The sequence below is a fragment of the Emydura macquarii genome, unplaced genomic scaffold (assembly GCF_026122565.2).
Source record: "Emydura macquarii macquarii isolate MOO-44397 ecotype Brisbane River unplaced genomic scaffold, CSIRO-AGI_Emac_v2 contig_1045, whole genome shotgun sequence".
NCBI classification, from domain to species: Eukaryota; Metazoa; Chordata; order Testudines; family Chelidae; genus Emydura; species Emydura macquarii.
Genome location: NW_027131182.1, coordinates 5,392,566 through 5,412,035, shown reverse-complemented (window position 1 = coordinate 5,412,035; position 19,470 = coordinate 5,392,566). Strand labels below are relative to the sequence as shown.

The window sequence follows — 19,470 nt, the reverse complement described above, 5'->3', positions numbered from 1 at the left end:
CCTAACACAATGTGAATCATCCATTGCTTTCTCATTCAGCCAAACCTCCATTTAGTCAAATAGTTTTGATGTTGCAATCTGCACAATTCATTTACATGTGTCCATTAATCATTTAAGAGCTGCACCAGTAAGGAAGCTGCCAATGCACTGTTTCTGTTTGAGCAGGTTCACACACTTCAGAAAGTGACTTAAACACTAAATTTGTTCTTTATAATACCATGCAATTTCCTGAGGTTCAGGAACTAAATTTCTCCATGCAAAGTCAAAAATCACCAGTAGTATGCCTGGGATGTAACATTTGGATCTAGATCTGAACTTTGCATGCAGATCTGGGCTTTTGGTTCAGGCCTGTCTCCAGAAAATAACCATTTTTGTATGAAACACAGAAACGATCAAGTGTGCTACATTCAAGCCTCTAAGTTTCATATCGAAACTAAATTAAGAAAGCCCAAAATCAATGTATACAACAAGCTGTGTCAGCTATAGTGCTAGACATACTCCAGGTTCAGCAGAGTCCAAAAATCAATGCCCAGTGAACAGCGAAATTTGAGTTTTTACACTGAAGTGCTTCCAGCACTAACACATCTGAACAGCTTCACTGCTAGAGCAGAAATGAAGTGCAGCAGTCAGAACCACAAAGTAGCATATGAAGATTTTTGTCTGCTTTCCCTAGGTTGCAGAGTATGCTGCAGGGGTTTTCCAGCCATTTCATTCCATTCACCACTTTACAAGAATGAAATCCTCTTATGAACCTGCTTTCCCTTCCATCATCCCATTATTGCTTGGTTCTCAAAATATTTCATTTTGCAGACCTCCAGAAAGGAGTTTATAGATTACAGTTTGAAAACCGTGTATACTTTGCATCTAATTCTTCTCCTCGCAATTTCCATTAACTTTTAGCATTATAATAGGACCTATGGCACAGCAGATCAGTTCTCACTCCGGCCAGTAGAGAAGAACATAATGAAATGGCTAATGTGTATGGATACCAATGTCATAGTAACACTAAGGGATAAAATAACATATACAAAATTATAATATCCTTATCGTTTAAATGTTTCTTTAAAACTTGTTAGTCAAAATCTTTCTTCTTTGAGTTCAGAATGAATTAAAACAATTATATTGATCTGAATTACATAAATAAGCAAAGGGTTTTGTTTTCTATTAAAAAACAGCCATTTTACAAATGCTCACCAATCAAAAGTTCATTTTAAAGAAAAGCTCTGTGATAGTGTTTAAAGCAAGAGATTAATAAATGTGTTAACTACAGTTCAGATAAAGTCATGAACAAAAAATATAATTTTTCAAGGATTGAAACCCGTTACTGATCTAAAGATTTCAAGAGAATAAGAAACTTTGGGCCCAATTCTGATCTCCCTTACACTGAAATAAATACAGTGTAGCTAACACTAATGGAGTTACACCATAGTACGGTACAACAAGCATTAATTGGAGAAAGCCCTATCTATGCCAACATCCCATGGAGGAAAGTCTGCCTCCCACCTGGCAGTTCACTTCCAGCCTCTAATATCACAGAATATTCAGCACTCTGGACCCGACTCTCAGCTGGAGCTATGCTGCTTTACACCAGATGGAGATCTAGCCCCCTAACTCTCTGGTGTCCTCACTTTCTGTCTTTCATAAAATCTCACTTCTTTATCGATAACTCTGATGTGGAATCTCAGTTTACTACCCTGGAATGACTGGTTCTAGGCAGAAACAGAAATCCCCTTCTTCAGTTAGCATTTTCATTCAGTTTTTACATAGCCTCTTACACTTGGCTTCATTAATAAAACTACTTTTAAAAGTTTAGTTGGAAAAAAAAGTTATGTGCACAAAATTACATTAGCAGTTTTGCTTCCTTTCTGTGAGACAAAAGTAGATCAATGGAATAAAATGTGCATTTCTATGACAAATCTCTCTTCAGTTCCTCTTTAAAGTACATCTGCTTTGTGCTGACATTTACTCAACTGCTCTCTGATCTTTCCTTAACTTGCCTGGTAAAAACAGACAGTTGATCATATTAGCATTAGCACTGTCATAGGCAGTAATAATAAGTAATCACTCATAATAATTATCGTTGTTTACAGAGCACCTAGCATACTATGTTTCTTACAATATACTGATCCCAATCCTACAGTGCCTTCTCAGACAAATCTCCCCATCAGCTGGAGAGTTTTGCCTGAGTAAGGACTGCAGGACCAGGCCCTGAATATCTGAAAACATCTGCAATTAAATCAGTGCAGTGAAGAGAAGAAGGAGTGAGGACTGTCACAGGAAGCTAACAGTAGCAGCAGCCAGAGAATGGTCAGGGAAAGTTATCAACCAGAGGTTCCCATCTATCAAATTACCCAAAAAATGAAGCTGAGCAGCAGCAGAACTGTCTTAGAGGTGATCACGCCACAATCCATGAGTCCTGTTGGCCCGGCAGTCGAGCTGCGTGCAGAAAGATCTGGTGGTTGCTGTTGCCTAGTCAGCAGAGGTTGTGTGTGTCAGATTTCTGTACTCTTCTCTCCCACGCCTCTCAGGTTCTTGTCTGAGCCTGCTCAGCCATCACATGATTTGCAACTGGCTGAACCAGTCACATGCTCGTTAATGTACAGAGCAAAACATCCTACTGTAGTCTCCCATCAGGTTCCCATTCTTTTTTATTCTGTAGTCTGACTGTCCAGCAGAGATTACCGTAAACTCGCTAAATTAGCTCTGCAAAGTGGTTTACCATATAGACACTAATAGCAGTCCCACCCCAACATAACCCTTGCCTGCATTACTATACTTGCAGGGGGGAATCAAAGCTAAACAAGGCCCAAATGTAACACATGGATTCTTGTCTTTCACCCACTCTTGAGACTTTGATCTTCCTGTGTGAGGCACAGGTGGAGCTGCATCCCTTCCCTCTTAAAGGGGCCAGTCACCTGTGACAGGTAATATCCCTTTAAGTAGTTTGTGATTCCTCAAGTGGTGTTCACTGCCCTGTATGTTTTACAAGTTGCCAGAAACCAGTCAGAGTAGCAGTATCTATTAACTAAGTCATGCATGCTTGTGTGTAGCAAACACAGTTATTTGGGACCCAGATATATCTGGGACCAACATCACTATAACATTATTATATAAAAAGCAAAAGACAAAACACCTCTTTTAGTCTTTTCTCTCTGTGCATCCCTCCCTCACCCCATGTATTTATTTCTCATACCTTTGTTAGGTTTCTTTTCTGCTCTCTCTCAATCATTTCCTAATTCAGCCATCTCCTTCATTTACTCTTACCATGTTTTCCTCCCCACCCTCTCTCTCTCCTCATTTTATAGCACATCTTCTTCCTTTTCCATCCATTCCTCTCCCCATTCCATTCCAATCCCTCCAGCAAAGTCCTGAGAGAGTCAAAAGTCCTCTTTCCACATAGAATCATAAAAATGTAGGACTGGAAGAGACGTCGAAAGATCATCAAGTTCAGTCCCCGGTGCTGAGGCAGGACCAAGTAAACCTAGATAGACCTTCCCTCACAGGTGTTTGTCCACCCGGTTCTTAAAAACCTTTAATAAAAGCCTATTCCACAATTTAACTACCCTTATGGTTAGCAAAGCTTTTCCTAACACCTAACTAAATCTCTTTTGATGTGGATTTAGCCCATTACTTCTTCTCCTACCTTCAGTGGACATGGAGAACAATTGATCGCTGTCCTCGGTAATGGCCCTTTAACATATCTGGAGATCGTTATCAAGTCCCCCATCAGTCTTCTTTTCTCAAGACTAAACATGCCCAGGTTTCTTTAACCTTTCCTCAAAAGGTCAGATTTTCTAAACCTTTTATCATTTTTGTTGTTGTCCTCTGGATTCTCTCCAGTTTAATCATATCTATCTTTCCTAAAGTGTGATGCCCAGAACTGGACTCAGTACTCCAGCTGAGGCTTCACCAGTGCCAAGTAGAGCAGGACAATCATCTCCCATGTCTTACATACAACACTCCTATTAATACATCCTAGAATGACATTAGCCTTTTTCACAACTGCATCGCATTATGGACTCATATTCAATTTGTGATCCAATTTAACCCCCAGATTCTTTTCAGCAGTACTACTGCCTAGCCAGTTATTCACTGCATTTTACAGTATTGCATTTTACAGTATTGCATCCCCAAGTGATGGATTTTATAGAGGTACATTTGATTTTTTTCCTTCCTAAGTGTAGTACTTTGCACTTGCCTTTATTGAATTTCATATTGTTGATTTTCAAGCACTTCTCCTATTTGTCAAAGTCGTTTTGAATTCTAATCCTGTCCTCCAAAGTGCTTGCAAGCCCTTCCAGCTTGATGTCATCCACAAATTTTGTAAGCATACTCCCCAATCCATTAATGAAAATATTGAATGGTATCCGACCAAGGACTGATTCCTGCGAGACCCTGCTAGATACATCCACCCTCCCAGTCTGACAGCCAACCATTGATAACTAGTCTTTGAGTACGGTCTTTCAATAAGTTCTGCACCCATCTTATAGTAATTTTATTTAGATCACATTTCCCTAGTTTGCTTATGAGAATGTCATGTGAGACTGTGTGAAAAGGCTTATTGAAATCAAGATATAGCAGATCTACTGCTTTCCTCCTGTACTCTAGGCCAATAATACTGCCAAAGAAGGAAATTAGGTTAGTTTGGCATTATTTGTTCACGACAAATCCATGTTGGCTCTTCCTCATAACCCTATTATCCTCTAAGTCCTTGCCAACTGATTTTTTAATAATTTGTTCCAATGTATTTCCAGGTATCAAAGTTGGATGACTGATCTATAATTCCCCTGGTCCTCTTTGTTCTTCTTTTTAAAGATAGGCACTATATTTACCCCTTTCCAGTCTTCTGCGACCTCGCTCCATCCTCCAGAAGTTCTCGAAGATAACAGCTAACAGTTCCAAGATTGCTTCAGCTAGTTCCTTAAGTATCCTAGGATGAATTTCATCTAGGGTCAGAGCGAAGAAACCTGAGTCGGATCCACCACCAGGCAAAAAACACCCTCTTCTGCAGCCAGGGCTGTGTTTCAGTCAAAGAAGCCCCTTTCCATGACAAAAGACTTGGACAAAAGATTTTAAGATCACCCCATATCACATCAGTTGACTTCAGCATTGCTTTGCTTAAGAGCGTATATTTAATCATATCCAGTGCCTTCTGTCGGGACATTTCCACTGTACTTTATTGTGGTGGATTCTCCATCAATGACAATTTTAAAATCAAGATGGGATGTTTTTCTAAAAGATATGCTCTAGTTCAAACAGGAATTATTTCAACGGGCTGTGTTATGCAGGTGGTCAGAATAGATGATCAGAAAGCAGTCCCTTCTGGCTTTATAATCTGTTAATTATAATCACTGTAAAGGGGTGAAATTACCTCATCATGCTGATTATATCAGGTCCACCCCATAACTCTTTGTGTATAATTGCAGACATCTCCAAGGTGTCAGGAAGCTAGACTTCAGTGGTGTGAACTGAGATGTAGAATTAGTTGCATCCAGTTGTGATGGATTTGGAACTGCTCTGAAATAAATTCATGAATACTGCATGTTGACCTGGCTACTGGGATGTTTACTGTATGAATATATGGTTTAGTTCCATAGGGAGTTGTCAGGAAAAATAAGCAGGAAGGGAAAGAGTGGATCAAGATAAGTCACTTCTCAGCAAACACATCAGAATTAAAAGACAATACCAAGACAGGAAAAGGAGCACAAGAGATCACAATAACTCCAGCAGGTTTATAACAAACACTCTTTCAAGAGAGGGGGCTAGTTACTGGACAGACCCAGGCTGAGACACAGGGGCCTGCTGTGATGTCTGAAGAAGTTAGGCCTGCCTAGGTGATCATCAGGAGACAGTAAGACTTTAAGTAAGACAGACATTGCATGCAGACTGTTTATTGTTTTAAAATCCTTTTTCTCTAAATGCTTTGCTCATACTGTTAAAATAAATAGTGCTTTGGTTTAAGAAAGCCATCTGATCACTCTGTTCACCACTGGTCACAGATTCATGAAAGGAAGAATCACAGGTGCTCAAACTCACTTGGATCTGCTGGGTAAGCATGGTTGATACACGGAATATTGTAGGCCAGGGCCTGGTCTAAGAGTGGGAGAACTGCAGAATTTCTCCCCAAGATAGGTAAAGACCTGAGGCCTGACACTTGAGGGGGGTACACTCAGAGAGACCAGAAAAGGGCAGAGCTACAGCTAGCCCTGTAACCGCAGCACTCGTAATCACTGGATATCATACATATTCTATGGATTGGGCACCTCTTCTCCATCTGACTTTTAAATTAGCTTCTGAAGAAATAAAGCCTGGATACTGTACATAGAACTGGATTTTGTCCATAACGAAATCTGACCATGACCATGTGACATGTCCCTCAGAGATAATCAGGGCATTGCCCCTGGGTACCTAGCACTCTTGTCCCATGCAGATTTTCCAGTCTCCCTTAAGGTAAGCAGATCCCTCCAAGTTTACACTTGACTGCTTTCTCATGCTAGGCGCATCAGCTTTTTCAGAATAATTAAAGAGACATGAATAACCTAGAGAGGGAGGTCAGGAATAAGGCTTATTGCAAAAAAGAAACTTTTTGCTGTAAGTAGGGGTAAACCCAAGCAACCAAACTCAGATCTGGATACTAATGTTTCCAAAGTGCATTGTTGTTCGGATTCTGGGTTTTGGTTCAGGCCAGTCACTGCCTGGAAGCCTTAGCTCTGAAAGTGATTATTTTTAATAATGTATATAGTCATTATTATTTTATTAATAAGAAAAATCATTCCAACTATTTCACTTTTCCTTGCAATGCAGCAGGTTGAAATATTGGAAAAGAAAGGAAATTAATGGAGCTGTTTAGGAACCAGAATTTCTGTTTCATGGGAAATTCCATAATTTTGGGGGGGGGGGGGGGGGGGGAAGTGTTCCAAAGTAGAATAAAAATGTCAATTTTGAAAATCTATGTAAACTAAAATTTAAAAAAAAATAATTTGGGGTCAATTGAAACATTTACATTTTGATTTTTTTTTATTTGGGTTTTATTTTATATTTTTAATTTGCATTATTTTAATTTTATTTTATAGAAAATGTAAATATAAAATCAAATACATTTCTAAAAGACATTTAATCAAAATGGACATTTTCTGTGGAACACTTCTGTGTTCTGTGGAACATTTCAGTTTCAATGAATCAGTATTTTCCAAAGGAAAAACATTCCGGCTGAAAATTTTCAATCAGGTCTACACATCAATACAGGCCAAATCAAAATTACAATTATATAACACTGTAACCTAAAGGTGGTTTTACAAAGAAAAGCTCATATTGAAATCACAGCAGGTGACATTCAAGTCATCCATATAAAGGTCTATGGCTGAAATAGCAACTAGCCACAGCATCCCTGCACCATTTGCATGGAGTGTAATTAAAACTCATTTAGACTTCATTTAAAATACGGAAGGGTATTCCCGCACCCCTCAGAAGCAGTGTAAAGACTTGGGGGAGTCAAGGGTAACTGAGGAGCACAGGTAGAAGGAAGTAATTGCTGGGAAGGAATCTGGGAGTGAACAAGGAGGGTTGTTGAGTGTGGGTGGGAGAAGAATGGAACAGGTTTTTTGGAGGGAAGGATTGTTAGGGAGTTGGGAAACCTCCCCCATGCAGACCCTGGCTGATCCCTAGCCTCTCCCATTCAGTCAGCCACGTCTGCCCCTGTCCCCATGTGTCCCTGCACCCCAACTCCCTTTCAGCCCTTGGCACAGTATTGTCATCCCACTAGGTCCTGTGGCCCCGCCTCAGTCAGTCCCCCCCACTAGCCTTTCTGAACCCCAGTCTGTGACTCCCCCAGCAGCTCTGTGTCCCGCTCTTTTGTCCCCCCAGCCCCTATCCCAGACATCCTCACCTGGCTGCACAGGCAGGGTGCTGTGAGGAAAGCTACCTCTGCCCCCACCCTCTTGTGGCTGGCTTCTCCGGCCTTTGAGCCCACTGCCTTCTCTTCTGGCGCGATATCGGTCCCTCATGAGCAAAAGGTGTAACTGTAGCTTCCCTTCGCCTCCCCATCAGAATCAATTATTCTGTGGTAGGGTGCAGGGGGAATCCGTGGGGGACATTAATCCTGCATTTGCACAGAATTACCCCAGGAGTAATTGGTGTCTTGAGGCTGGGAGCAATCTGAATATTTTGTGATTTTTGGTGTAAGTGACCATTTATCACTAGGTCCAGCTTGCTCAAGTGGCAAGATGGACAGGAGAGCCAAAGAGGACTGGTGAGACTCTTACAGTGATCCAGGAGATCACATTTGTTACTGGGTTAGTGAAATCTAATTATAGAACATACCAACCACCAGTTTGTCTGCCCTGAGGTAGGTACTCATAGTCGTGAGCCACTCCAGACAGCATGACAAGGGGAACCCTGGCCCTCCCTGTTCCACCAGGTTCCAACCCAGGGATAGGATACAGAGTGACGTAGACAAATTAGAGGATTGGGCCAAAAGAAATCTGATGAGGTTCAATAAGGACATGTGCAGAGTCCTGCACTTAGGATGGAAGAATCCCATGCACTGCTACAGATTGGGGACCGACGGGCTAGGCAGCAGTTCCGCAGAAAAGGAGCTGGGGGTTACAATGGACAAGAAGCTGGATATGAGTCAACAGTGAGCCCTTATTGCCAAGAAGGCTAATAGCATATTGGGCTGCATTAGTAGGAGCATTGCCAGCAGATCGAGGGAAGTGATTATTCCCCTCTATTCGGCACTGCTGAGACCTCATTTGGAGTATTGTGTCCAGTTTTGGGCCCCCAACTACAGAATGGATGTGGACAAATTGGAAAGAGTCCAGCGGAGGGTAACAAAGATGATTAGGGGGCTAGAGCACAAGACTTATGAGGAGCGGCTGTGGGAACTAGGCTTGTTTAGTCTGCAGAAGAGAAGAATGAGGGGGGATTTGATAGCAACCTTTAACTACCTAAAAGGGGGTTCCAGAGAGGATGGAGCTAGGCTGTTCTAAATGGTAGTAGATGACAGAACTAGGAGCAATGATGTCAACAATGTGCTGTTGTGTGCTCCTTTAGCACCTTGTTTGTCCAGTGGGCCTGCGGATTGTTTGACAGGCTTTTTGCTTCTGATGTACTTCAAAAAATTGCATTAGTTGTTGTGCCTTTTGCTAGTACCTCTTCAAATTCTTTTTTGGCCTGCCTAACTTTACTTTTACACATGACTTGCTATAGTTAATGCTCTTTTCTTTTTTTCTTGGTAGGATTTGACTACCAATCTTTAAAGGATGCCTTTTTTGCCTCTAGTCACCTTTTTTACTCTGCTATTTAACCATGATGGCATTTTTTGGTCCTCTTACTATTCTTTTTCATGTGGGGTATACTTTTAGTTTGAGTCTCTATTATGGTGTTTTTAAAAAGCTTCCCTGCAGCTTGCAAGCATTTCACTCTTGTGACTGTTCCTTTTAATTTCCTTTTAACTAGCTTCCTCATTTTTGTGGAAGTTAGCTTTTCTGAAGTTAAATACTACTGTGATGGGCTTCTCTGGTATTTTGCCCCACAAAAGGATGTGAAATTTAATTATATTATGGTCACTATTACCAAGCAGTTCAACTATATTCACCTCTTGGACCAGATTCTGTGCTCCACTTAGGAGTGAATCAAGAATTGCCTCTCCCCTTGTGGGTTCCAGGATTAGCTACTCCAAGAAGTCATTAATGGTGTCTAGAAATTTTATCTCTGTATCCCATCCTGAGGTGACGTACCCAGTCAATATGGGGATAGTTGAAGTCCTTCATTATTATTGAGTTTTCTGTTTTTATAGCCTCTCTAATCTCCCTGAGCATTTCACAGTCAACATCACCATCCTGCTCAGATAGTCAGTAGATAATCCTACTGCTATGCTCTTATTATATAAGCATAAAATTTTTATCCAGAGAGACACTATGGTACAGTTTGATTCATTTAAGATTTTTACTATATTTCACTCTACACTTTCTTTCACATATGGTGCCAATCCTCCTCAAGCACAACCTACTCTATCAATCCTATATATTTTGTACCCTGGTATTACCGTGTCCCATTGATTATCATCGTTCCACCAAGCTCCCTGAAACTTTCATCCTCCTCAAAAGCACAGAGGCTGTCAGCCAGGGATGGGACTGCTCCACTGTTTCCCGGAAAGTCTCATCTATGTACCTCTCTGTTTCCCTTTGCTCTTCTCAGTTCAGCGAGTCTGGTCTCAAGAGCCTGTACTCAGTCGCTGAAGGCCATGATCTCCTTGAACAGAATGCACACATACGCCACCTGCCCACAAGACAGGTAATCATATGTGCTGCATTCAATGCAGTAAATGGACAGCCCATCTTTGACCTATTGGTGTATTATAAATAAAGTCTAACTTGGATTAGCTGTACCTAGGATTGTTAACTGTGTATTCCCTACTATTTGTTAAACTAAGAACTGCTCTCTTTATTGCACAAATGACCCATCTAATGTGAGCTTTTCTCTTGTATGTTAATGGAACTTTATCTGGGAAAGTGCTATATGGATTTGGAGAGCAGTAAAAAAGAATAGTTAGTTGAAAATATGTAAATAGGCTTGTTCCATAGATTCTAAGGCTAGAAGGTACCATCATGATCATCTAGTCTGACCTGCTGTACATCACAGGCCATAGAACTTCCCCAAAAGAATTCCTAGACCACATCTCTTAGAAAAATATCTCATCTGGATTTAAAAGTTGTCAGTGATAAAGAATCCACCACGACCCTTGGTAAATTGTTCCAATGGTTAATTATTCTCACCATTACAATTTTAAGTCTGAATTTGCCTAGGTTCAACTTCTAGCTATTGGATCGTGTCATACATTTCTCTGCTAGACTGAAGAGCCCAATATTAAATATTTGTTCCTCACACAGGTACTTCTAAGCTACAGTCAAGTACCCCTTAACCTTCTCTTTGTTAAACTAAATAGATTGAGTCTATCACTATAAGGAGTGTTTTCTAAACCTTTATTCATTCTGTGGCTCTTCTCCAAACCCTCTCCAATTCATCAACATCCTTCTTGAATTGTGGGCACCAGAACTGGACAAAGTATTCCAACAGCAGTCGCATCACTGCCAAAGACAGAAGTAAAATAACCTCTATTCCTACTCAAGATTTTTATGCATTCCAGGATCACATTAGCTCTTTTGGCATAGCATCACACTGGGAGCTCATGTCCAGCTGATTATCCACCATGACCCTCAAATCTTTTTCAGAGTCACTGCTTCCCAGGATAGAGTCCCCCATCCTGTAAGTATGGCCTACATTCTTTGTTTTCAGATGTATACATGTACATTTTGCTGTATTAATGCGCATATTGTTTGTTTGCGCCGAGTTTGCCGAGCAATGCAGATCAGTGACCTTTCCTCTTCATTATTTACCATTGCCCCAATTTTTGTGTAATCTGCAAACTTTATCAGTGATGATTTTAGGTTTTCTTCCAGATCATTGACAAAAATGTTAAATAGCATAAAGCCAAGAACCAGTCCCTGTGGGGCTCTACTGGAAACTGACCAGCTCAATGACGATTCCTGGTTTACACTTATATTTTGAGACCTATTAGTTAGCCAGTTTTTAATGCATTTAAGGTGTGCCATGTTAATTTTATACCATTCTATGTTTTTTGTCAAACTGTTGTGTGGTACCAAGTCAAACAATTTAGAGAAGTCTATTATGTTAATATTACAAGTTTGATTGATAAAGGTACTCATAAAAATATCAAGTTAGTTTGACAGGATCTATTTTCCATAAACGCACGTAGATTTGAATTAATTACATTACCCTCCTTTGGTTCTTTATAAATCGAGTCTCGTGCCAGCAGCTCCATTGTCTTGCCTGGGATCAATCTCAGGTTGACAGGCCTATAATTACCCATGTGATCCCATTTACTTTTTTAAATATTGGTACAATATTAACTTTCTTCCAGTCTTCTGGAACTTCCCCCATGTTCCAAGACTTATTGAAAATTAACATTTATGGTCCAGCAAGTTCCTCAGCCAGATCTTTTAAAGCTTTTGGACAGCTTATCTGGATTTCCTGCCTTAAAAATGTCTAACTTTAGTAGTTTCTGTTTAACATCCTCCAGAGATACTAGTGGAATGGAAAGAATGTTATCACCACAGGACAAAACTGCATCATCTATTTTTCCCCCAAATACAGAATAGAAATATTTATTGAACACTTCTATCTTTTCTGCACTATTAATTCTATCATATCCAGACCATATTAGTAACAGATGAATACTATTTTCAGAATTCTTTTTGTTTGTAATATATTTTAAAAACTCCTTCTTGTTGTCCTTAACTGCTAGCCATAGATATCACCTTGCATCCCTTGCCGTCCCTTCTCAATTTTCTACAAGTCTTATTTATATTCATTACTATCAACTTCCCCTTTCTTCCACTGGTTATTTTTTACAGTTGCTTATACTTCCCCTCTAAAACAGGCTGTTTTCTAACCAGCACAGCTTTCTTTCTTGATTGCAGCTTTTTGGCATCTAGTAAACCAGTTTGGAATGGAGCAAGGAAAAGGACATATTAGACTAACATTTACTTTTGTGAAATGTGTAAAGATCAAATTCTGGAAATGAACATAGCTATGTCATTGTTAAGGTTCTGTGTTAACTGCATCTTAATTAATTCTTCAAAGGTTTTTCTGTGACACTGTCAGCCATATTATGTTCAAATTGTACAAATGAGACACACCCAGTGCTCTCAACCAGAGATTTTACTTTTGTTCTTTACGTATAAAATTCCAACTCTCTACAAAGAGGCAGAAAACATGGGTGTATGTGACAGCCTGAGTACTGACTATCATGTAGAAAACTGATCTTTGCATTAGAGAGGTGCCAAAGAAGGATCTAAAAGTACATAGGGGCTAATTGATCTGACAGTAACAGCTACCATTATGCAGTGTAAGGCGGGAGGAAGGGGGGAATATTTTAATGTTAATAAAAGTGTGAAAATGTTTTACACGCCACTAGCTGAAAAAGAGTTTCTTATATTTAAAATGAAAAAAATAATCTTGCCTTTTATCCATAGTATTAGCTTTGCTACTGCCTATTTTGTTTGGAAACAAAAGATTGTAAATAAAAAACAAACAAACAAAAAAACCATTAACTTTACAAGTTTCCTGGTACTTTGTGTCTGAATATCTGAGCTGCAGCTCAAACTAGGAATGTTCCGTGGACATTTCAGGGTCAGATTTTCTCAAAATCCAAGGCAAAAAAGGAAAACTGTTTGGTGACTCAGAAAACTTATGTGGTGTCCAGCAAATGGAACTGTAATAAATGGTTTTCCTGTTTAAGAAAAGGGAAGACATGACTCAGTAAAATTTGTCTACTAGGAACTTAATAGCTCAGCAAGAGGGAAAAGCAATTTTTAAAAAGTGCTTTTCTCTTACTCCTTGGGCCAAGTCCTCAGCGGATATAAACTGGCGTAGCTGCATTGACTTTAAAGGGATATACCAATTTATACCTGGTTATTAGCCTTCTGTGTTATAGAGACTTGAGTCGAGGACATCTGGCCTTGCATGGGAGTCCCTGAGTTACTGAAAACTGCCTTTTGGCCTCAGACCAGTTCCCATTGAACTGGTGTCCACATCACCAAACCCACAACGTGCATTCATTAACTCATGGATGGCAGTGTCAGTAGAGAAGCTGAGGACTGAATAGTTATAGCACCTGAAAACCTTATCACCCCGTAGAGGTGGTCCCTGTAGATGAGTCTTGAAGTTAAGGCAGATTGATGGAGCAATGGGGGAATACTTGCACTTATGCTTTACTTGTGGTCTTCAATGTGCACCAGGGCTGTTAGCCCAGCACCTTTCCCTAGTAGTAAATTCACTTTAAAATCAGAAAGTAGATGAGTAGCTATTTATGTATTAATTACATTTACTATCATTTGTATCATTTGTAATAGTGTCCCTTACCTGGAAATTAGATGCTAGTGCTACAATATTAAAAAACACAGTTACAAATAAAACCCAGACAAAATCTACCCAGCATCATTCTTCTGAATCCAGCCCAATGACCGCAAGCAACTTTAAAATAGTTTCAGTCTTCTCCTACAGTTATCATCCTCTCTGTTCATTCAAATCTTTCCATATCAAATCCTTCTGCTACTACAAAGAGGAAGAGCTAAGCATGCTGCCAAGACTTCATAAATATTGCATCATTGTCAGATATATTATAATGATCTTATTTCAAAGACTAAAGTTATAGACAATAAAACCTGTTTTAAGCACCCACCCAAGGAATTAGCCAAAATGGAATTACTGGAGGTAGAAGTGGCATTTTAACTACAAACAAAACTGTACTGGAAACACTGGTCAGTATTCTAAAGTGATCTCTTGTGATGGTAATTGCCTATTGGACATTGACTTAGCACATGTTCCTCTCTAAATGAAGATGAAAAGCTCAAATGCAGAAGTGTTTCTTATAGATTTCTTTCAGTTCTGTTTAAGTTTTCCATCTGGTTTCACAGATTCATTGACTCATGTCCCAGTACTGAAAATATAAGTGTTTTCTCAGCAATGATTTTTTTCTTTATTCTCATTTCTAAAATAACCAAATTATTGAAATAGTGTATTTAAGTAATAACCCAAGGACTCTGCATACTGGCAGGTATGAAGTCTTTATAAAACACTAAACTGCAACATCAGAGCATTTGCATTCATTAGTGCATTCATGTATGTTGGTTTGCATTTCAAAGGTCGTCAGCTCACTAAATATAGAATTTTGTTTCCTATAGCATCTTTTGCAGCCAAACATTCTAAAGTATTCATTTACAGAGCTACCAGATACTATTAATACACTGTGCAGACAAACCCAATAGCCACTATAATTATGCTTTCTGCAACAGCTCACACACAGCTTTAACCATTCAACCCTGATTTGTTGTGAGGGGGAATTTGGGCCAAGGCACAAACCTTATGCCTTGCTTGTTCCTAAAAGTGCTATCTTTAAACCTCCAGAGAGATGGCAACCAGGGATGAGCAAGAAGAACCTAGCTTAATGTCTTATTTACAAGACAACATTTCTAATTTACAGCGTCTTCATAGTTCTGCATTGAAATAAAAGCATGGGATAAGATGCTAATCCAAGTCCTAATGTGGGACTTTAACATCCCTAACACAGATGCGAGATTACTACCAGCTAAGTCATACTAGGTCATTGTACCTTCCAAACACATGTGGCTGTGATGTGTATTAAGACACATCATAGTGTATTTATGATTTAATGCAGGTCATTATTAAATTGTTGGGATTATTCCTTCCTTCCTCCTTTCCTCTTCATTCCCTTTCCTTTAATTACTCTTTGTCCCTCCATGGTTGAGAGAGAGAGAGAGAGAGAGATGAGAATGGTAACTCTTCCATCTGCTGGGGGGCGGGAGGGGCAGCTGATCTTCCTCACCACTGTGATGGTCACAGTAAGAGAGAGATCCTGTCTGATAGGACTTTTCCCAGAGCATGCCAGCAAAGCCAATTGATCTTGTGCTGCCTTAAACTAGGCACTAATACCAGACTGCCAATCAGTGCACTCAGACTGCAGCAGACCCGTCATCCCATGTTAAATTTAGAACTTTTCCATTCATTGCCCCACATTTTACCCAATCAACAATTTCTTCCAAGTCAGCAATTTCACAGATCCCAAAACCACCTCTGCAATTAACATTTGATGCTCGGCCAGCTGCTTTAGATGCCTATTGCTTCTTACAACAGCTCCTTTAAGATTTGTATGAGCACTAAGTTGATTAAACATTGGAGAACTAGTTATCCCTACATTCTCTACTACACCATCCAGCTGGTGGTCCAAATACTGAGGACTTGATTTGCCTCTCACTTGTCATGTTATGAGGCCACAAACAAGAGAACTGAGCACAGAAAGACACGTGTGAGTCCAACAGAAGTAACTACTTTAATAAAGATAATCAGAAGTAAAACTGATAGTAAACGCTATGGTCAGAAGCAGTGACACACTATTATCATTAATTCTTCAAATGCATATCAACACCTCACTTACACCAGCATAAACTGAGTATAACTCCATGAAAGTAGAATCAAGCCCTGAGAGGGGACTTAATCACTAGAAATAGCACACACCCCTCCATGGATGGACTTGTGCCTCTGTATATGGGTGTGTATGGCCTTTTGTACAACTTCAGCTGAGACCCAGAATGGCATATTTCTGGTCCGCAAGCATTAACTATATCAAATGAGTGGAAGGAAAGCCTTTATTTTCTTACGGCCAAACCACGAGCTATGAAAAGTTTAAATCACTACTACACACATAGTATATGCCCATAGATAAATGCTTACATAATTGGTCTTATCAAAATGTCTGACCTTTCAGCCTGTCATGTGGATCTGATCACACAGCAGTGAGGAACTCTGCCAATCACACCAAAAAACAAAAAAATCTCATGAGACACATAAGAATCCAGGAGGCATTATTTCCTCAAGTGTACATTCAAACAATTTCCTGCAACCACAGGTATTGCAAACCCAGTGGGAGCATGATGGAAATATACTATCGGTCAGAGGCCTGGGACCATTAGAGGTGTGAGTGGGTGAGAAAATCAGCTTGGACTTGTTAGCATCTTAAAAACTCAGCCTGGAACCCTTATTGGAAAGGGGAAAAAGTCAGATGCTAGAGCTGCTGGGATTGGATTAAAAGCCATGCTATCACACAAAGGACATGAGAACCAACAATAGATGTGTTTTTGGTGGGGGAGAAGGTTGGTTCTAATTTAGAAGACTTTTTTTTCTCTTCTGGAGGAAGAAGTGAAATCTCTGTTCTGCAGCAAGAAAGGGGTTATAGATAGAAAAGAAAGATTGCTGGCCAAATCTTCAGCTGGTGTAACTCAGTGTAACTCAATTAATTTAATTGATTACATCAGCTAGGGAATTGGCCCTGTCTGCTTCCTCCTGGAGCTGAGAGCATCTACAGACCTTGTTTGGTTTTTCTTTTATGACCAAAAAGGGCTTTATAGATGGAGTATAAACCAGGAAACTGATTTGCTCTGCAAAAATCTGTTGTTCTGAACTTTCTGTATTTATTTACACCTATGAAAAATGAGTGTAAAACACAATTAGCTTGATTTTGTAACTTGCACAGTTGTAAATAACTATACAAGGTGCAAAGCAGTGGGGAATCAGATCCTGTTTCTGGATTCTCCTCTGAAGCAAAAAGGAGCCATATACTGTTGCTTGTGAACGTTTTGAATTCCTCCTTAAAGGGAGAGGATCCAGGAAGCACAGTTAATTTCTGTCCCGTGGAGGCTTTAGTGTCTTTCATAAGGGGGTAGAATCAAGGAACCGGGACTGTTCCAAATTGTTGAAAGCTTACCTGTACTCTGTGGTCTTTCTTAGGGAACATGGTGACCAAATGCAGAGCAGGAACTCTTGGAAGGAAAACTCAAACTACTACTCTATTCCTGGGCCCTAGATTGGAGCTCCAAGGTGTAAGTGGTCTGGAGAGCTTCCCTTCCTCTGGAATGGAGGACACACAGGAAGATACCGCTTGTGCATGTAGAAGAGGGACAAAGCGTTCCTTCAAAATGAGATAGAGTGTGATTTGATAAAATCAAGCATCTTAATCTTTCTTATTATCTGTCTTATTTTCCAGTCAGCTAGCCACTAAGTCACAAGGCACTGTGTGACAGAGGACTGGGAAACAGCAGTAAAGCCAGCCCTGGGGTTACTGCAACGGCAATTAATTACTCTAGAGCAGTGGTTCTCAAACGTATACATTCCCATTGCAAAGTCTAGCACATTATTAAGAGGCTGATGGAGATTCTAGGCTGGTCAAGAAGGAATATCCAGCTACAGCAGACTCCACCACATCCCAGCTGGTTGCCAGCAGCACAGCTCCTAATCAAGACACAGCTTTCAGCCACACAGTTAAAATGGTGGTCCTGAGAAATGGCAGATACAGGGAGTGGATATAAACCTGATGGCTCTCCTGGTGCAGAGTAGAGGTCATAGCTATTCCCAAGACAGAAAAACCATTGACAGACCCAGAGAACTATTGACCAAATTCTCTGCTGTCTGTTACCTAAAAGATGATGAAGATACTAATCCCGATGAGATTAATGAGGTAGTCAATCTTCTGCTGCCTCATTTTCAGGCTAGATTCAGGAGGGAACAATGCACCCAAGATCAGGTTCTTTGGCTGACTTGTGATATAGAAAATGCTATGAGTCTAGAAAGAAAGTGTCCCTATTGATATCACAACAGCCTGTGGCACTGTGTGGCATGTCAGGCTGACTGCCAAGCTGCTGCAAGTTATTTCTTGTAGACTGATGGTGTGGTTCACCTGAGAAATGATTCACAGCTGAAACTTCCTTCTGTAAATTGGGGAGAAAAATCAGTCACATAAATGTCCCCATAATAGCCTTCAACAGGAGTCAGTTTTGCCTCCCATTTTGTCCAATATATACACATCGAAGCTCCCTGAAACACAAGCTGAGAAGTATGTGAATGCTGAGGACATCTGTATTGCTGACACTGGAAATTACTTCCACAGAATCAAAGGGAATCTTAGCCAAAGTGGATATTCTGACAATTTACTTCCAGCAATGAGATTAATCCTCAGAGAAAACAAGACAGTGGCAACTACTTTCATCTAAAAAACAATCATTTTGCCAATTGACCTATCTCAATACATGTCCAAGGATGACTACTGACTTTCCATCCAGTTGTCACATACTGTACCATATTAATAAACCTGACAGTTATTTGGTCTCTTGAGTATATTTCATTACAAATGAAAGTGTGGTCCAACAATTGACTAAACAATTTATCAACATAATAAACCCCAAACCCTTCTCACTATACCATAGTCTCATCTGCGCATTGAGACTCTGCAGTTCTTCCTGTCTTTCTGGCCCTGCACCTGGAAGCATTTCAGTGAAGTAAATGTTTGCCTCTCTTCAGCTAAGATGAAGTGCAGTATATCAGTTTAATATCTGAGACATTCTCTATTAGGGACACTATATCCTGCCCTTGCAATGGGAGAGTAAATAGGTTTTTATTGTTAATCTTGTAATTTCTACAATCCTGTGCCATGATACTGCCTCTTATACGGTATCATCCAGTGCATTTCCAATGACTGCACAATCATAATGAACCAAATGGCCACCAGATGTCACTAACGCATCACAGAAGGAGTTTAATTGAACTGAAAATAGTCAACAAGAATTGTGCTGTACATAAGACCTTGGTTTAAGCATGAAAATGACACAAGAGCTGAGATTAAAATTATCTACAGAGAAACAGGACCTAAATTAAGAATGATATATTCTAAGCATTTTATAACAGTAAAATGCACCTAGATGGTAGCTCTAAAAATGTATGTATAATAGCCACAGCATTTTAAAAATTACATTCCTTGTAAAACCTATTCCAGAGGACATCGAAGTTCTGTTCCCAACTCTACTACTGACTCACTGTATA

General features: G+C 39.9%; 1 protein-coding gene across 3 annotated transcripts in view; it reads right to left on the bottom strand.

Annotated features, from left to right (window-relative positions):
- LOC137151276 (tetraspanin-36-like) overlaps positions 1 to 17,551 on the bottom strand; it is a 57,842-nt gene extending 40,291 nt beyond the window's left edge. The window contains exon 1 of one of the 3 annotated variants that reach the window (XM_067545649.1): positions 17,363 to 17,551. In XM_067545649.1, the coding sequence (XP_067401750.1) occupies positions 17,363 to 17,392 (30 nt within the window). In that variant the 5' untranslated portion in view covers positions 17,393 to 17,551. Of the gene's footprint in view, positions 1 to 2,351; positions 2,637 to 16,359; positions 16,480 to 17,362 lie in introns of those variants that run through there. The other 2 variants (XM_067545650.1, XM_067545648.1) reach the window with 2 other exon arrangements.
- Positions 17,552 to 19,470: the final 1,919 nt, after the last annotated feature.